General features: G+C 37.1%; 1 protein-coding gene across 2 annotated transcripts; it reads left to right on the top strand.

Annotated features, from left to right (window-relative positions):
- Positions 1–1,394: 1,394 nt before the first annotated feature.
- On the top strand, positions 1,395–16,740 carry LOC108435175 (immunoglobulin superfamily member 2). Of its 2 annotated transcripts, XM_017710800.2 has the most exons (11): positions 1,395–1,464; positions 4,811–4,957; positions 6,354–6,731; positions 6,973–7,383; positions 8,274–8,672; positions 9,717–10,091; positions 10,808–11,182; positions 11,344–11,733; positions 14,950–15,357; positions 15,462–15,845; positions 15,944–16,740. In XM_017710800.2, the coding sequence occupies exons 2-11, from the start codon at positions 4,891–4,893 to the stop codon at positions 16,159–16,161; spliced, it is 3,405 nt and encodes a 1,134-aa protein (XP_017566289.1). In that variant the 5' UTR covers positions 1,395–1,464; positions 4,811–4,890; the 3' UTR covers positions 16,162–16,740. The 2 variants fall into 2 exon arrangements, with proteins under 2 accessions (XP_017566289.1, XP_037395208.1); XM_037539311.1 differs by lacking the exon at positions 1,395–1,464 and having other exon boundaries at positions 3,875–4,957.
- The last annotated feature ends 456 nt before the right edge of the window (positions 16,741–17,196 follow it).

A 17,196-nucleotide genomic window follows, 5' to 3' on the forward strand; every position in this document is an offset into this window, starting at 1 on the left:
AACAGATGACATGCAGAGGCAGGGGGTGAAGTGCAAGACGGGTTTCAGTCAATCTGCCCTCTGCTGTCCTGCACTCATATTTACAGTGTATTTCTCTGGCACTCACAGTTTCCTACACCATGTAATGGCAATAATACTGTTAGTTCATGCAGCATAGCTGTTAGCATACAGTTCATCTCTAAAGGGTCACACAAGTGTGAGAAAAGCTTGTGTTCACAGGCAATCACTTTTTTTTTTCCCCCACATGTGAACAAGTTTTCATGTGTGATCACACTTTTATGTGTGAACACGTTATCATGTGATATGCAAAAACCCACATATGAAAGTCATGTGACTTGCATTAAGGGATATTACAGATACTGTTTGATTCTTTGAGTTTGTCTGATATATTATCTGGTTTATTGAGAATATCTGTAGTCTGACATTATAGCAGTCTAAAATGAATGCTGGGTGACTTTTTTAATACCAGTATTGGTATCGGACAGTACTCGTATTGCGCATGTTCCACGTAGTGTCCAAGATGACTTAAAGGAGAAAACCATTGATTTTTCAAAGTTTTGACATAATTAAGTCATTAAGATGTAAAACAAATTCATTCAGAGTGGTCTTGTGTAATGCTCAGTTCTAGAGAAACGTCCTGAGTCAGAATTGTTCACAGCAGTGGTGGTAGGAACCAGATGTTTGAACTTTTGAACTGCTCCTAAAAACTACATCACAGAAATCTAGGGCAATAAATTCTGTATTAATTGCCTGATGTTTTACACATTTTACAGTGGTTTCAAGATGAGGTTTTGTCCTTTTTTTTTGTTAGTGTTTTTAAAATGTTGGCGGAAAAGTTTCTCTTCAATGCACCATTTCACATTAAACCAGATTTGTTGACTTTGTTTACGCTGAGCGACTGAGTTATGTTTTCCTCTTTAGCTGTAGTGTTACTTTACTGTCATTTGTTGAGTGCTTTTATTTTAAATGAATAGTTCAAAATACTTTAACCTAAACGTTATTAGATTTCCTCAGTGTTGATGTGACGGCTCACAATATTTTGTTTCCTCTGATTTTAAATGCGACAGTTCAGTGATGGCAAACTGTCAAGCACAGTGTTGCAGTACACAAGCATGGCTTCATTAACATAAATATAAATATCAAACACTAATATTTGAAAAAAGTTTGTGATACTGAATTTTAACAGTACTGCATATAAGTTTTTGTATAAAATATAATTTGCATATAATACTGAATATAAGGAACCAAGTTTGCTGGTTTAGTTTGCATATTGGATGACATTCATGATGATTCTCTGCCAACTAACAGTGACCATTCTGCTAAAACTGCTTTGGGAAATTCATCCTGATGGATTGAAAGAAGCTGTCTGTCATACTCTTCCCACATTTTTTCAGGAACATGGAGCTTGATGGATGATAGATGGGAGATCTCTTGTTTTAAACACCTGCAGTGTCATCTTTCAAGGTAAAATGATATATTGATATATTCATCCACAAGGGGGCTCCTCCTGGCTATATTTGTTTGGTGAAATTGCAAGCAGAGAAAAAAAACAGAATAATAGAATCAGATAAGCATCTTTGCTTCACTGTAAGGTGAAAAAGAATGGTGGGCTAGTGTAGTATGATTAAGCTGGCTAGATCTTATTAAGGTTAGCCTTGGTCAGGCACTGGAGGTGCAATGCTGTCTTGCCTGGCAATTATTAGTTTCACTGCAATGGGAGCCTGTTTCACAACTCTTTATTACTTGAAAATCATAGCAAGATAGGGTGTGTTTTGGCTTTGTCTTGCTTTCCTTGTAGCCCAGTTCTCTTCACCTTCTTTCTGCTTTCCTTTTTCTCTGCTAAGCTGCGGTACCAACATACAGTCTCTGTTTAGTTTAGAGCTTACAGAGCATAAACATGCCTGTGGTTGTGATGTTGTCACAGGGCCCATGACCATGTTAAAACCACAGTTTCAGAAATTAAACAAAAATCCATAAACGCTTCATTTGAGCACTTATCAAATGGGGGGTTCTCTAGTTCATGTCCCTGTACTGTGCTCTGATGACATGATAAATTGCCGGGTAATAGAGCTGTTAAACCACAAGAGAACGGCTTGAAATTTAGGAAAAGCTGACTCTTTTCTTTTGGGTTCGGCGGAGTAATGTTTCAGTTACACGGCACATTATTGGGGAATTTTGTCTCTGTATGTTTAGCTATTCTCCATGCTGTGGAAGGCAGTCCAGGCCAATGTGGTTCCCGCTTAAAAAGGCTGATGCTGCATTCTAGCTCTATTCAAGATGCTGGTCAACTTGTGGATTGAATAGCTGCAGACAGGCAGACGCCTTCGAGCCTCTGTTTCTCTGTGCTTTGCATGGCTGGCCTCAGGAATCAGAAAGGGAGATCTTTGCGTTTGAGTGAGTTTAAGACCTCCTATCTTTAATATGTCATCAACCATGGCCCAAACTCTGGGACCACTTTTGTACTTTGTCAGATGGAGCAGATTAGATGGTCTTTTCAAAATACATGGGCAATCTGCTTTACATGAGACATTACATCCTGACTGCTGTTATGTTAAACAAAACCACAGGACAAAAGCTTCAGTTGTGATTCAATTGTCTCTCTGCTGTTTCCGTTCACTTCAGTTTAAAGCCATCTCAGCTTGGCTCTTGAGCTGACTGCAAGTCTTGTGGTTCTTGTGGTCTGGGTTTACAGTCATATATGGTGTAAATTGTTTGATTATGTTGTCAAAACTATTAGCACTTTGTTAACATCAGATCAACTTTCAAAGCTCTTCTTGTAGCTTGTCATCATCAAAACAGCAGATACATGCAAAAAAGCAAATGAGGGCCCACCATTAAAAGCTGCTAAAACATACACGGCTACTTAGAGCTTTGTCATATTAACAAGTTTTATTTTGCATACATTATTATGCGACTATTAGTTTCAACAGCACAATTTGGTACCTGTGCTTTTTTTCTTTTACAATGAATCATTTCCCTGTGAACCAGCTGCTAGGTTACTGCTTTATACTGCAGCTAACCATTACAAAGTTACTTCTTTAGCACGTAAAAACAGAAAATGGACTCTTCCACAAACTTTTAACAATAAAGTTTATCCGTTTGAACATTAAATATCTTGTCTTTGTAGTGTATTCAATTGTATATAGGTTGAAAAGGATTTGCAAATCATCATATTCTGTTTTTATTTATGTTTTACACAACGTCCCAACTTCATTGGAATTGGGGTTGTAGGATAACATTTGATCTGAAGTCCGTTTGGTCAGATTCAGCAGCTCCAATGGCAGAACAGCTAATGCTAAACAAGCTGTAATTAGCCACAAACAAACAGAATACAAGTCATCAAACAAGATAGGCAGTAAAATGCCTTTTTTTTTTTTACATTACATTACATTTAGCAGACGCTTTTATCCAAAGCGACTTACAAATAATGAACAGACCTTACAGACTGGCTCGAACAAAAGTATATTGATGATAATCTGGCAAGAATTGGAAAAGGCTGAGCTGAACCTGATATTGTGACAGTTTACAGCTCTTATAACAAAAGAGGCTACTTCTTACCTATGTTAAAGCAAATCAAAGTCACGTGTTATCAGAAATATCATAACTGTGATGATCTCCTTTGACCAAATCACAGTCATGATGTTATATGTGACAACACGCTTTAGTGCTTATACAATGTAGATTTAAATATGAAAAACTATTGACCAAAATGTATATTTAGATCTTTTAGTCAAACAATTAAGTAAACAAAAAGTAAACAAAATTATTAACATTAATTTTTATTCTACTTTTTATTTAAAACTTTTTACAATACTTTCTGCCCTTTTGAAATATTATTAATTTTGTGTTCCTTTAATCATAACTTAATTCTCAATGCCATACAGCTTTGTTCAACAATTCAGTTCATCTTTCTGCAGATTTTTGAAACATCTTCATTTTTATCTGCAGCTTCTTAGCCATTTGAATAATTTGAAATGTGAAGTTGCGCAAGATTATCTTATCTTTCCATCATTCTTTCTCTGATTGGATTCATAGTATAAAAAACATTGAGTCCAAACTTTTGAATGTATACATAGTCTATGTAGGTAAATAGTCACAAAGACCCAAACAAATAAGTAAACCCAAACACTGCTAGATAGTTGTCAGAGTATGTTTTGTTGAAAGCTGGCATAATTGATGGACAATCCCAACAAAGTCATGTGTCTGCAGTAGAAACCACTAGGTGGCGAAATTGCCATTTCTTGAAACAGTGGGCTATTGGATATTCTCTAAGGGATTTATGCACCTGGAGGGCCTAAAAGGGCCTATTGTGCTTCACTGACATATTAAGTGCAGTGACTTTGCAGTGCTAAAAAGGTGAAGTAGAAGCTATGTGAGATTATATCTGTATGACAAAGATTTTTAAGTGTGTTATCCAGATACACATGACGAAAACCACAAGCCACAACCTGATTCCGATGAACACGTCTCACAGCTTTGCTTAATAATGTGTCTTGAGTAGTTTAGCGAGGCGGGGAATTGCTGAGGGGTATGATTTGACAGAAAGCAAGCAGCCAATCTTCTATTTCTTCTGTCCTGATTTTATGTTTTTAATGCATTGTGTAAGATGTGGAACCTGAATAACAAGTTGACTTTTTTTTTTTTTGGTAAAGATTCTTTGCAATAGACTGAACCGGCATGGTGGCAGACAAGACATGAAAGCATGAGTTGACAGGAAATCCACATGCCTTTCTCATTTCCTCTTAGTCTACAAGTCTACGTGAAGTGTCACAGGATTGATCGAATGGTGCATCTCTTCACTTACGCTTAGGTCTGTTAGCTGAAATCTTGGGGTAAATAGTTTTGTATAGTGGAGGCCAACTGACTGTGTGCAGGTCAGTCAGGTTCAGGATGGTCCTTCAGCTCCAGCTGTGGCAGCTGCCTCTGCTGATGTGCCTCGCAGGACTCCTGCTGAGTGGTGAGATCATACCTTATACTATACTGACAGAAGTTGAATGTGTGACTTATGGACAACTGCTTATTACGTTTTTGGATGTCCATTTTATTATTTTTCAGAGATGCATGCTTTTCTTTGAACAGTCATGTCTTGCTATAAATCAGTCACTGTTACATATACAACACTAACATCTTTCTGAGGTTACACTGTGAAAAATGATGCAGTGTTTAATTCGAAATTTAAAATAAACTAAGGCAGTTAAGGCAGCATATTGACAAAATTTCCTATAATATTATATTGTTGTTTGGCTCACTTACCATTACAAGTTCAATGAAAGCAGCCTGGTTACTTTTAGTTACAACAATAAATATATTTTTTACAATGTGCTTAAAGTGTAAAGTTCCTTACTAGTTTAATGGTAGCTGTTGCCACAGTAGTTTATATCATAACCACTGTCTTTGTTAATGAACCATAGAAGGATTTTTTTTGTGGATATACACATCTGTAAATGCAGTTGTGTTGTTTAGACAGTCGCGATGCTAGTATATGTTTTTTAGGTGGGGCCCATATAATGCTGCCACAGTTCCTGCTCAAGGCCAAATAAATGCCATTAAACTCTGAAAGCTCCATAATGATCTCATATCTAAATACATTTGTATATATTATTCAAAGTATACATATATATTATTCACATACACACACATTATTCAATATGTTTTCCATTCAGCACCAGCAATTGTACTACCAAACACAAACTTGCAAAACATTGTTTAGAAATCAACTCCTTGTAGATGCTTGAGACTGCAGAGAAATCTTCTTTAAAAATCATGAAAATTAAGCCTTGTAGTGCACTCTGACATTAAAAACATAATTGCTGTAGAACAGGGGCCTCTGAAGGTCTTCATTACCAGATCAGATGTGTTAGATAAGGACTGGAGCTAAACTCTGCTGAGTAGTAGTTCTTCTAGACTAGGATAAGGTTCCCCTGCCAAAGAATGATTCAGTTAATTGAGGACCCATGTCATTGCCAATGTGATGTAATTTGCAGACAATGGATTAACTCTCCTAGTTGTTACAGTACACAGAAATCAACTTCCCGTACAATCAATACATAAAGTCACTTTACTGTATATTTTTTTTTGTCTTGCTTATCAAGTTGGAACAACTCAAGACATGGATATGTAAAGGCTCAGTTGAAATCAAATTGCCCTAAAATATCGAGTATAATTTATTTAAAACATTATTTTAGCGAAAGTACTTTCACTAATATATATCTTGCTGACACAAAACATTTTTACAAGTGTTGTATTTCAGAACTGTAATATGGTTCAAATTAGTTACATCATTATAATAATGGTAGATGACAGTGTTTAACTTTTGCTATCAGTTACTACGTTTGCGGATCTTTTCTTTACAGATATTTGCAGAGGTGAACATCTGGTGCAGATCCAGAAAGGTCCGTTGTACCGTGTGAAAGGATATCCAATGTCCATCTCTTGTAATGTTAGTGGCTATAGTGGGCAGGCTGACCAAGGCTTTGCATTTTCAGTCTATAAACCAGATTATCCACAAAAGGAAATCAGGATGATTAGCACATTTGACCCAGATTATGCTTATAGAGTGTACAGACAGAGAGTGACTGAGAACAGCATTGAGATTAAAAGGCTGTCAAAGACCTCAGTTATCCTGCATTTGAAACTTCTGCAAGCAGACGATGCGGGCGAGTTTGAATGTTATACTCCAAACATCTATGACACTTATGAGGGAACCTACAACGGAAAAACAATACTGAATGGTAATGATTGTTTTCATTCTCTTTCTCAAAGATGATTTTTTGAATAAGATCAAAACATTTATATATTTTTGTTTAATAGACTTATCTTTTCTAGATATTCTAGAGATTTTACCTATCTTTCTGTAATAAAATGCACGAGGCTTTAAACCAGATGTCTACCAAATTCTGATTTATTTACTGTAAGATAAAATGGAGAAAATGAAAAAGACATTTTAAAGATGCCTTGTCCTGTCTCCAACAGTGATCGAGGACACTCTGAAGGTATCCTTCTCTAGCCTTGCATCTTATAGTATCTCTGAGGGTGAATCACTTCAGCTTGAATGTGAAGTTTCTAGCCAGACCATGCAGCACACTCATTTGTCGGTCACATGGTATCTCCGTGGGAACACTGAGACCCTCCCCATCATCGCCCTGGACCGGGATCTGAGTGTGAGGCCTGGAGCAGCGTTTGAAAAACAGTACCACTCAGGGCTCATCAGCATAGAGAAAGTAGAAGACACCACCTACAGACTGAAGATGAGTCAGGTGAAACAGTCAGCCAGAGGAGAGATCTACTGCCAGGCTGAGGAATGGATCCAGGACCCAGACCGCTCCTGGATACGGATTGCCTACAAGAATACCACAGGTTCCTATGTGGAAATCAAAGCTCTAGGTAGGTATTCAGGACTGCATTTCCCAAATAGACTCATCTCTTTCTCGAAGAAAAACAGACCTAAACATTTTTCAATGAAGTCATACTTTTGCGAGTACAATTTTACAATTTACAAATAAATTTACAAACAAGGTTTGTTCTTTAACTCAGCATTATATCTGTTTTAGAAAATGGGCCTCATTCACCAACATCTTCCTAAGTTTTTTTTTTTTAAGAGTTTGTTCTTGAGAAAGTTCCTAAAAAAAAAAGTCTGCACCAGATTCATGAGGAATGGATCGCACCTTTGTGCTCCTGTGTGTGTAAAAAAAGAAAACATTGGTGAATATCATAATCTTGTAAAAACTGTGGGGAAAAAAAGAGTTTTGGAAGGGTGTTGCATGGGGCCAGAGTCTGTAGGCTGCCAGTTGACTGACAAATCCACGATACATTTGGATGCTTTATAGATGGGAAGATATTACTATTATTTAGGGTGTTCACACAAAAAAAAAATACTCTAATGACAACAGATGCCTTCATAAAGTGGCACATAATTAAACAATGAATACTATGTCAAATTAGCAGATAAAATGGTTAACATATTTGTCCTCATAAAAAAGTTATGATGTCAGAAAAATAACTATTCTAATTTTAAAATGGATGAATATCCTGTGGATGTTAAAGAAAGGTAGTTTTGTGAAATAAGTATCATACTTCTAAAGCACTCAAAATAAGACCATTTTTTTTTCTTTTTGGTGGAAAAACAAACCATTCCTTTTTTTTTTACAGCATGAAGCATTTACATACAAAATTTGTTAAAGTTCTTTAACTTTAAAAATTCTTAAAGTTATATGTACTTTTATTTACTAGTTATATGTACTAAATTCTGTATCTCCATGTTTTCTGTGTGTCAGAGGTTGGTGAAGTGGGCTCCTTAATTCCTGCCATTGATGTCAGTGAAACTGTTCAGGAGGGAGAGAAGGTAGTGATCCGCTGCAGTGTGCAGGCCCAGAATCTTCTACAACGTTTCTTCTCCATCACCTGGCTGAGAAACGACATGGAAATAGCCCACATCGGGCCCTCTGGTGTACTGACCGTAGCTAATGACTACAAACAAAGAGAGAACAAGGGTGAACTGAGAGCAGCGAAGATCAGTGGTAATGCCTACATCCTAACCATCCGGCCAGTCAGGGCTGAGGACCAAGGCCAGTACCAGTGCAAAGCTACACAAGAGGAGCGGGCAGAGACAGGAGAGTTCACCAAAGGACAAAGCCAACTGTCCAGTGAAAAGACTGTGCACATCAAAGCCAAAGGTCAGATATTATCATTGTCTTTAAATGTTCTATAAAAATTGAAATCAGTGCTGCTCAATATTTGTAAAATATTGTAAACAAGTGTAATTTTCAAAGATTACATATTGTTTCTGTTATATGAAAACCTCATATCCATTTTTAAATGTGAAACACCTCTCTTACTCTCTCATCCACTCACATATAACAGCCTGAAAATTCACATTCAGTCAAATAGCTTTTGATGCTTCATAACAGCAGTGCTTCGAATCCAGGGCTGGGATGTAATGGAATAGAAGTATTGAGAATACATGTTCACAATATGGAAATTAAGCATCTGTATTCAGTTACATTTTGAAAAAAATACTATATTTAATACAGTTTTAGGAGAGTTTTAGTATACTTTTAGAATACTAACCCACTAAATAAAGAAACACCATCAGTGTTTGTTATTATTAACTATTTTAAAATAATGAAGTTTCTCGTAAAGCCTGAGTAGACTTTTTGATAAGCTAGTAATTCATCTCAGCATCAGATAATCAGACTGAATAGTCTCTCACTAGTCTCTCTCAGCGTGAATTAAATAAAAATTACAACAACAAAGTTTTTCCCAATGTGCCTGTGTGTAATAAATGCATTCTGAATGTGTTACTTTATTATGCATTGTAATGAAATATGTTGCTGAAGTTACTGAATATAGCTAGGACAGTGTATTCAGTATCCAGCCAGCAATAGTATTCTGTCAGTGATATCATCCAAAAACCCAGGACACAATTGCTTACTGTGTCACACATCAACAATCTGATTGGATGCCACTATTCACGTCATGTCATAACTCCATAAAATTTCAGCATCCCCAGCTTAAGTCCTTATTCCCTGCCAGCTGTCCTTTACATTATGTCTTATTTCATGACAAATGGATCCAAAGAAATGGCCAAAAGTGTGAAAATACGTCCTGAAATGTTTCCTGGATGTTTGCTAACTGCACTGAAGCAACAGACATAGTAATATACTTGAAGAAAACTATGCAAGAACTAATATCCTGTACTTTGACTCCCTTCTTTAAAGAGAGTGGTCTGGCTGTGGTTATGGCAGAGAAGCTCATTAACATGACTGAAGGAAAAACACTACAGCTCACGTGCAGTGTGTCTAAAGCCAGTGGACCACTATCTGTCTCCTGGCAACACAAGAAATCTACAAGCAGCTCTTTCAGGGATGTCATCAGCCTGAATCATGAGGGGGTGATGGTGAGAGGGACGGGGGCTCAGTATCAGGACAGAATTGTTCGCACATTTCGCTCCACTGCTACTAACTTCACTTTGGAGATCAGTGGTGCTGTCCTGTCTGACAGTGGTGAATATAAGTGCACTGTGTCTGAGTGGAACATGGACAGCAGTGGCAGCATAAACAGCCAGTCAGCCTTGGTTTCTGTTGAATCTATTGGTAAGACCAGTCACTTCATATTTTTATTCCATTTGGAAGGTGACATAGGGGTAACAGAATGTGTAGAAGAAAAATAAGACAATATACAGAGATTTTCCTGACAAATGACAGGTTGCACCTTTATCAGTAACATAGGTTGAAACTTTTGTATACAATTATTTACGTTGGCCCAGTCATTCTTTACCATGGTGCACACCCAACGTTGGGAAAATGTATAACGAAATGTGCGTGTAGAAGTCAGCAGACAAGCATCAGTCTGTTATTGTCACTTGATGGTAACTACAGATTTCAGATCTTTTAACGCTATATAGAATTCCAGGAAGACCTAAGTATCTTTGTTGAATAGTTGAATAATGCCTTGGTTAGCAAGCATTTCAATATATCTGAATAATGTTACCTGCTCACCTGTCGCCTATCAATAATATCAAGTTTCCTAAATGGTTCTTGGCAGCACAAATGGTTATAAGAAAAAAAAAACTTTGTTGGTACATAACCTTTGAGGTTCTTTTGGTCCCTCACATCTACATTTATACATATAATTCCTTGAAAGAACCATTCATTTATATATCCTTTTTCTGAAAAATAGCAAATAGCAGTGCTTGAAAGAACCCTTTATGTTACCTTTTTTAAGAGTGTATGCATCATTAATCACTTTCATATTTGAATGATTAATTTTTTTTCATCTTTGATTGCTTTATTTATTTATTCTTTTTTAGAGTCCTCTCTAAAAGTGTCCCTGAGAAGTCGTGACACAAATGTGACTGAGAATTCACTAATAACTATGATATGCATAGTAAAAGGACCTAAAGTTCCCTTAGATGTGCACTGGAAGTTCAAATCAAAATATGTAGATCCTCAAAAAGACATTATATGTATGCTCCGCAATGGGGCCATATCCTGTGGAAGAGAGCAAAAGGATTATCAGCTGGAAGTTGAAGTGCAGGATTCAATCACAGTTTTCTATCTCAGGATTTTAAAGGCAAGCAGAAAACAACAGGGCAGTTACCAGTGCCAAATCACAGCTTATCAAGAAAATGTTCAGAAAGCCCAGAAACCCTCCAATGAACTTGCAGTCTCTGTACATGTTCCTGGTAAGTTCCATGCAAAGCTTTCAGGTTCTGTAAATGGCTCATTTTCATTTTTCATGCTAAAAATAGACTTAAAATTTCAGTTTGTTAGTAAACAATTATATCTAGTATTTCCAGCATCAACTGAATCCATCCCTGTTTTTCTCTTCCTTTTCCCATTACAGTCAGCAAACTGTCGCTCTCCATAAGCCCTAAGGCTCATTTGGTCATCCCAATCAAGAGTAATGCAAAAATTGACTGCTTGGTGAACAAAGCAGTCTCTAATTCCTCCCGTTTTGCGGTAACATGGATATTTGATGCCCAGACTTTGGTGAAAATGGATTCAGAAGGGGTGGTCACTCTGGGACCTGCAGTCAACAAGGAGATGAACCAGAGGATCAACATGCAAATGATTGAGAGGCGAACCTTCCAACTGGCCATTCAAGAGGTCAGGTCAACTGACCGTGGCCAGTATAAATGTTTGGTAGAGGAATGGATTCAAGATCCTGATGGCATCTGGTATTCACTTCATCCACAATCTCATCAAACCATGGATCTCGTGGTGAATGAACAAGGTGTGTTGTCCATATCAATATTTTGTAAGGTTAGTGATAAAAAGCATGCTTTTAAACTGAAAAGTATTTTGGAATATTTTCAATACATTACATTTTTGATGTGCTTGGGTACCAGAAATATTTGACATCTATTAATAAAAAATGGCTGATCAGTGAATCTGGGAGCTAACTGCATATTGTTGCTAACTGCACAGTTGCTGTTATATTTTCCTACATTACAGTTGCTCTTTAGGTTGTTTGAACACTTCTTCATGAACAGATCAATAGAAAAGGTGCATTTTTTTTGCTGTATTGCCTCACATTAAAAGTTTATAAAATAAGTTGGCCTTCTTGTGAAGACTAAACATTTGAAAGAGAGAGACATTATATTTATTTATTTATTTTTTGGATAGCAACAATATGGAGGGTTATGGGGGGGGTCTAGGCCCAGCCCTGTCAGGTACAGTCTTTTGCCAGCATTTGCCACCAGGCCTGTGTGCCACACAGCTATACAATAGTTGTCCGTTTATAAGGTACACCTTTCAAACTGACTTTACATTTTAGCTTAAATCTTACATCACATGACTTGTGTGGGGTATAAATTGGGCAAACCAGAGTTTGTAGCATCAGTTAGTGTTCAGTTGGGTGTCCGACAGGGTTTAGTTGAATGTTTTTTACGCACAACTGTTTAAGGGGTTTATCGGGAATCATTGAAAGCAAGAAAAAATGAAAAATAAATGCCAGTTACTGGCAATCCTGTGGATGATAACAGCTTTGTGTGTCAAAGGAGAATAGCAAGAACTGTATAAGCGAACAAGCAGCTCAGTAAAGTAGCAAACATGAATCCCTGATCACTGTAAATATGCCTGTAATTTAGTAAATTCTAATGAAAGGCAGGAGCATATTAAATTCAGAAGCATATTGCTCTGTTTCCTGTTAATTTAACTTCAAGCTTAAGCCGCATAGCTGTTACTCAGTTCTTATGATGCACGACTATTACTCAATTATCCTGTGTACCCAATACAGTGGTCACGAAGTACACACACACACACACACAAGTAAGTTCTTCATCAGGCCACCAGTGCCAACTGCCTTGTCATATTTGGTTTCTGTGATCTGTTTCCAAAAAAACAGAACCAACTAATCAGTCATGGTATTTATTTATTTTTTACTGGCTGAAAATTTGTCTAACTTAAGTAACTATATTTTATGCAAAATTTGGTGTCTGTTCAATATTTGCTATTTACATCAACTTTTTTTATTCCATATGCCAAAATACATTAGATGTTGTATAAAACATGAATAAAAACAGAATACGATGATTTGCGAATCCTTTTCAACCTATATTCAGTTGAATACACTACAAAGACAAGATATTTAATGTTCAAATGGATAAACTTTATTGTTTTTTGCAAATATTCACTCATTTTGAATTTGATACCTGCAACACGCTCCAATGACGTTGGGACAGGGCATGTTTACCACTGTGTTACATCACCTTTCCTTTTAACAACACTCAATAAGCGTTTGGGAACTGAGGGCACTAATTGTTGAAGCTTTTTAGGTGGAATTCTTTCCCATTCTTGCTTGATGTACAACTTCAGTCAACATTCCGGGGTCTCCGTTGTCATATTTTGCTCTCCATAATGCGCCACACATTTTCAATGGGAGACAGGTCTGGACTGCAGGCAGGCCAGTCTAGTACCCGCACTCTTTCACTACAAAGCCACGCTGTTGTAACACGTGCAGAATGTGGCTTGGTGTTGTCTTGCTGAAATAAGCAGGACGTCCCTGAAAAAGACGTTGCTTGGATGGCAGCATATGTTGCTCCAAAACCTGTATGTACCTTTCAGCATTAATGGTGCCTTCACAGATGTGCAAGTTACCCCATGCCATGGGCACTAACACACCCCCACACCATCAGAGATGCTGACTTTTGAACTTTGCACTGATAACAATCCGGACAGTCCTTTTCCTCTTTGGCCCGGAGGACACGACGTCCATGATTTAAAAAAACAATTTGAAATGTGGACTCGTCAGACCACAGGACACTTTTCCACTTTGTGTCAGTCCATCTCAGATGAGCTCGGGCCAAGAGAAGCCGACGGCGTTTCTGGGTGTTGTTGATATATGGCTTTCGATTTGCATGGCAGAGTTTTAACTTGCACTTGTAGATGGAGCGACGAACTGTGTTCACTGACAATGGTTTTCTGAAGTGTTCCTGAGGCCATGTGGGAATATCCTTTACAGAATGATGTCGGTTTTTAATGCAGTGCTGCCTGAGGGGTCGAAGGTCACGGGCATTCATTGTTGGTTTTCTACCTTGCTGCTTACTGGAGATTTCTCCAGATTCTCTGAATCTTTTGATGATATTATGGACTGTAGATGATGAAATCCCTAAATTCCTTGCAATTGCACGTTGAGAAACGTCGTTCTTAAACTGTTGGACTATTTGCTCACGCAGTTGTTCACAAAGTGGTGAACCTCGCCTCATCCTTGCTTGTGAATGACTGAGCCTTTCAGGGATGCTCCCTTTATACCCAATCATGACACTCACCTATTTCTAATTAACTTGTTCACCTGTGGAATGTTCCAAACAGGTGTTTTTTGAGCATTCCTCAACTTTCCCAGTCTTTTGTTGCCCCTGTCCCAACTTCTTTGGAATGTGTTGCAGGCATCAAATTCAAAGTGAGTGAATATTTGCAAAAAACAATAAAGTTTATCCATTTGAACATTAAATATCTTGTCTTTGTAGTGTATTCAGTTGAATATAGGTTGAAAAGGATTTGCAAATCATCATATTCTGTTTCTATTTATGTTTTACACAATGTCCCAACTTCATTGGAATTAGGCTTGTACACATAAAATATGTTGAAGAAAACTTAAGTGCTGGCTAACTAGTCATCCATTAAAAGGAAACATGCATTATAGTGGGACCACTCAGTTTAAGCTTAAGCTTTATTAGTAAATTTGTGTGTTTTAAATTGACATGTATGATGAAGTTCTGACAAGAAATAAGATTTCTTGAGTTTCCTATTTTTCCTAGTACTTACATTTTCTGCAAATTACATATATTATTTTACAAATAAATTAATCAGCTATAACATCAACTATTATAAGTAAGAGCTCTTAAGTTGGGGTCATAACTGTTCTTTATTAATGTTCTTTGATTAAGTACAAAGTGTTTTACCTTTGTTTTAATTGTCTTATGTTGGCATGTTGGCTTTTGTCCTTCAGCTAGTGATTTCAGCCTAAATAAGTCTGATGCTCAGCTGGTGGTCACAGAAGGACAGCAGGTGGATCTGAGCTGCTTTCTGCATACCAATGGACTGGATTCAACATTTCGCTACTCTCTGATCTGGCTCTTTGAGCGACAAGATCAGAATGCACCTACGGTACCACTTCTGACTTACAGTAATGATGGGCGTCTGCAGTTCTTGACTGATGATCCAAAGCTTCAACACAGGCTTTTTTTCTCACGGCCCACAGTCAGTAACTTCCGTTTGTCCATCCTGAATTCCATCTCATCTGACACTGGGCGCTACCGCTGTCAGGTAGATCAGTATCAGCTTGATTGTAAGGGCAAATGGGAATTTAAGGCAGGCGACAAGTCTGGTTTTACCAATGTCAATGTACACTTAATAGGTAGGTTTCCTCATCATGCTAGACTCAATGTACCATAATATTTTTAAGATAATACAGATGGTATAAATGAAGGATCCACTTTGTATTTTGTGTTTTTGAAACAGAAAACAAACTACAAGTAAAGAAAGCGAGCCATAGTCTCAACGTCACTGATCATCATGCTGGTTTCACAGTTGAGTGTGAAATAAGCTCTTGGTCCAGTGACAAATCTCATTATGAAGTGACCTGGACCAAGACTCAGGAAGACGGACAACCCACGACCATTTTCACTGCCAGACGGGATGGAACTCTATCCGATGCTGTTACTGATAGAAACTTGCTTTATAGCCGCCCATATGCCAACCTGTATAGACTCACTTTGCCAGATGCTGAACCTTCTGACAATGGTTGGTATCAGTGTCAGGTCGTGGAATGGCTGCAGACTGACACCTGGAGGGAGGTAGCCAAAGACAAATCAGGAGAACTTTCAGTACATGTCCATGTTGAAGGTAATTCTGCATTCTCACACATTTAAAATGTTATTCATATACTTTACTAGATAATCCATTCGTAGTAAAATAATACTGACTTTTACTTTGTATCTTAGCTGCTTCTGGTGAATCTAAGCAAGACTGCTCTTCTGGAATGATCCTGGGCATCCTCACTCCTCTGCTTTGCATTCTACTATTGGTCATTGTACTTCTACTGTTAATGGTCCAAAAGACAAAGTCTGCTTCAAGAAAACAGAAAGACTGTCTATGGGCTGAGAATAATCCACTCAAGCCCGTTCCAGAACCAACAGCAGGTGAAGGGGAGAGTACCTAGCTCATCACAAGTATTGTCTTCACCAGATTCTAGGAGTTGTCATCCACAGTAACTAGCAATGTCCTGTTCAAGGCTACTTATGTGTCAGTAAGGAAATCTTGTTAACAAGGATGCTTCATAATATGATCAGTATAATATATGGAGAAAATAGGAAACAGTGCATGTAAGATTGGAAGATGGAGCAAGAATCTATTGGTAAAAATGTGTAAAGGTTGCACAGAAATTCTACAGCTTGTTACCAACTGAAAAAAAAGCACATTTAGTTACTTATAATATAATTTATATTCTCATTTACTGTAATTTTGCACAGCAAATTTGAAGGCTAGTTCATGATTATAGTCTCCTTCAGACCTTCCTTCAGACAACAGTATTTTAAAGCTTTGGGTGTCATTATTATTGTTGTGAATGCAGCAACTATACAGTTATAGATTAATTAAAATACCTTAAACTTAATTGCTTGTTTTTACTTCAATAGATGTCATCACAATCACTGATGTACAGAAAACTTTGCACATTGAACTGCAGCGGATATTTAATATTGTCTTTTTCTATAGTAAAATTGTGATATTGACTATATTGTCTAAAACTATAAAACTATATATATATATACTGTATATATATATATGTATATATATATATATATATATATATATATATATATATATATATATATATATATACAGGGTGTTGTCAAAAATGACTGAAATTTGTATACATTCACATTTTTAACAATTTATTTGCTGTGTCAAAATGTAAAATGCTACTTACTGGGTTTCTTTAGAAAGAGGAAGTCAGAACAACTTGTGTTCTTGTGTGTCGTGCTGAGTCTGTGTCTATGATCTTGTGGTTTTAACTGTCACAAGTAGGCCAAACTTGACATGAAACGAAAAACTCCAGCTTGTCTCAAGAGGGTCAAAAAGAAATGCTAATGCTCCAGTGATAATTGTGTGTATGATGAATTCAAAAAGAATTATATTAAACAATTCTTCAGATAACAAATTCTTTATGCTTCTGTTTTGATTCACAATGTTCTGT

Source organism: Pygocentrus nattereri, chromosome 6 (genome assembly GCF_015220715.1).
Source record: "Pygocentrus nattereri isolate fPygNat1 chromosome 6, fPygNat1.pri, whole genome shotgun sequence".
NCBI classification, from domain to species: Eukaryota; Metazoa; Chordata; class Actinopteri; order Characiformes; family Serrasalmidae; genus Pygocentrus; species Pygocentrus nattereri.

Bases quoted from the DNA above. Each gene is read 5' to 3' on its own strand.
- LOC108435175 (XM_017710800.2), top strand. From the start codon at position 4,891: ATGGTCCTTCAGCTCCAGCTGTGGCAGCTGCCTCTGCTGATGTGCCTC. The intron at 7,384-8,273 runs GTAGGTATTCAG...TCTGTGTGTCAG, and splicing joins TGTGGAAATCAAAGCTCTAG to AGGTTGGTGAAGTGGGCTCC. The intron at 8,673-9,716 runs GTCAGATATTAT...CCTTCTTTAAAG, and splicing joins TGTGCACATCAAAGCCAAAG to AGAGTGGTCTGGCTGTGGTT.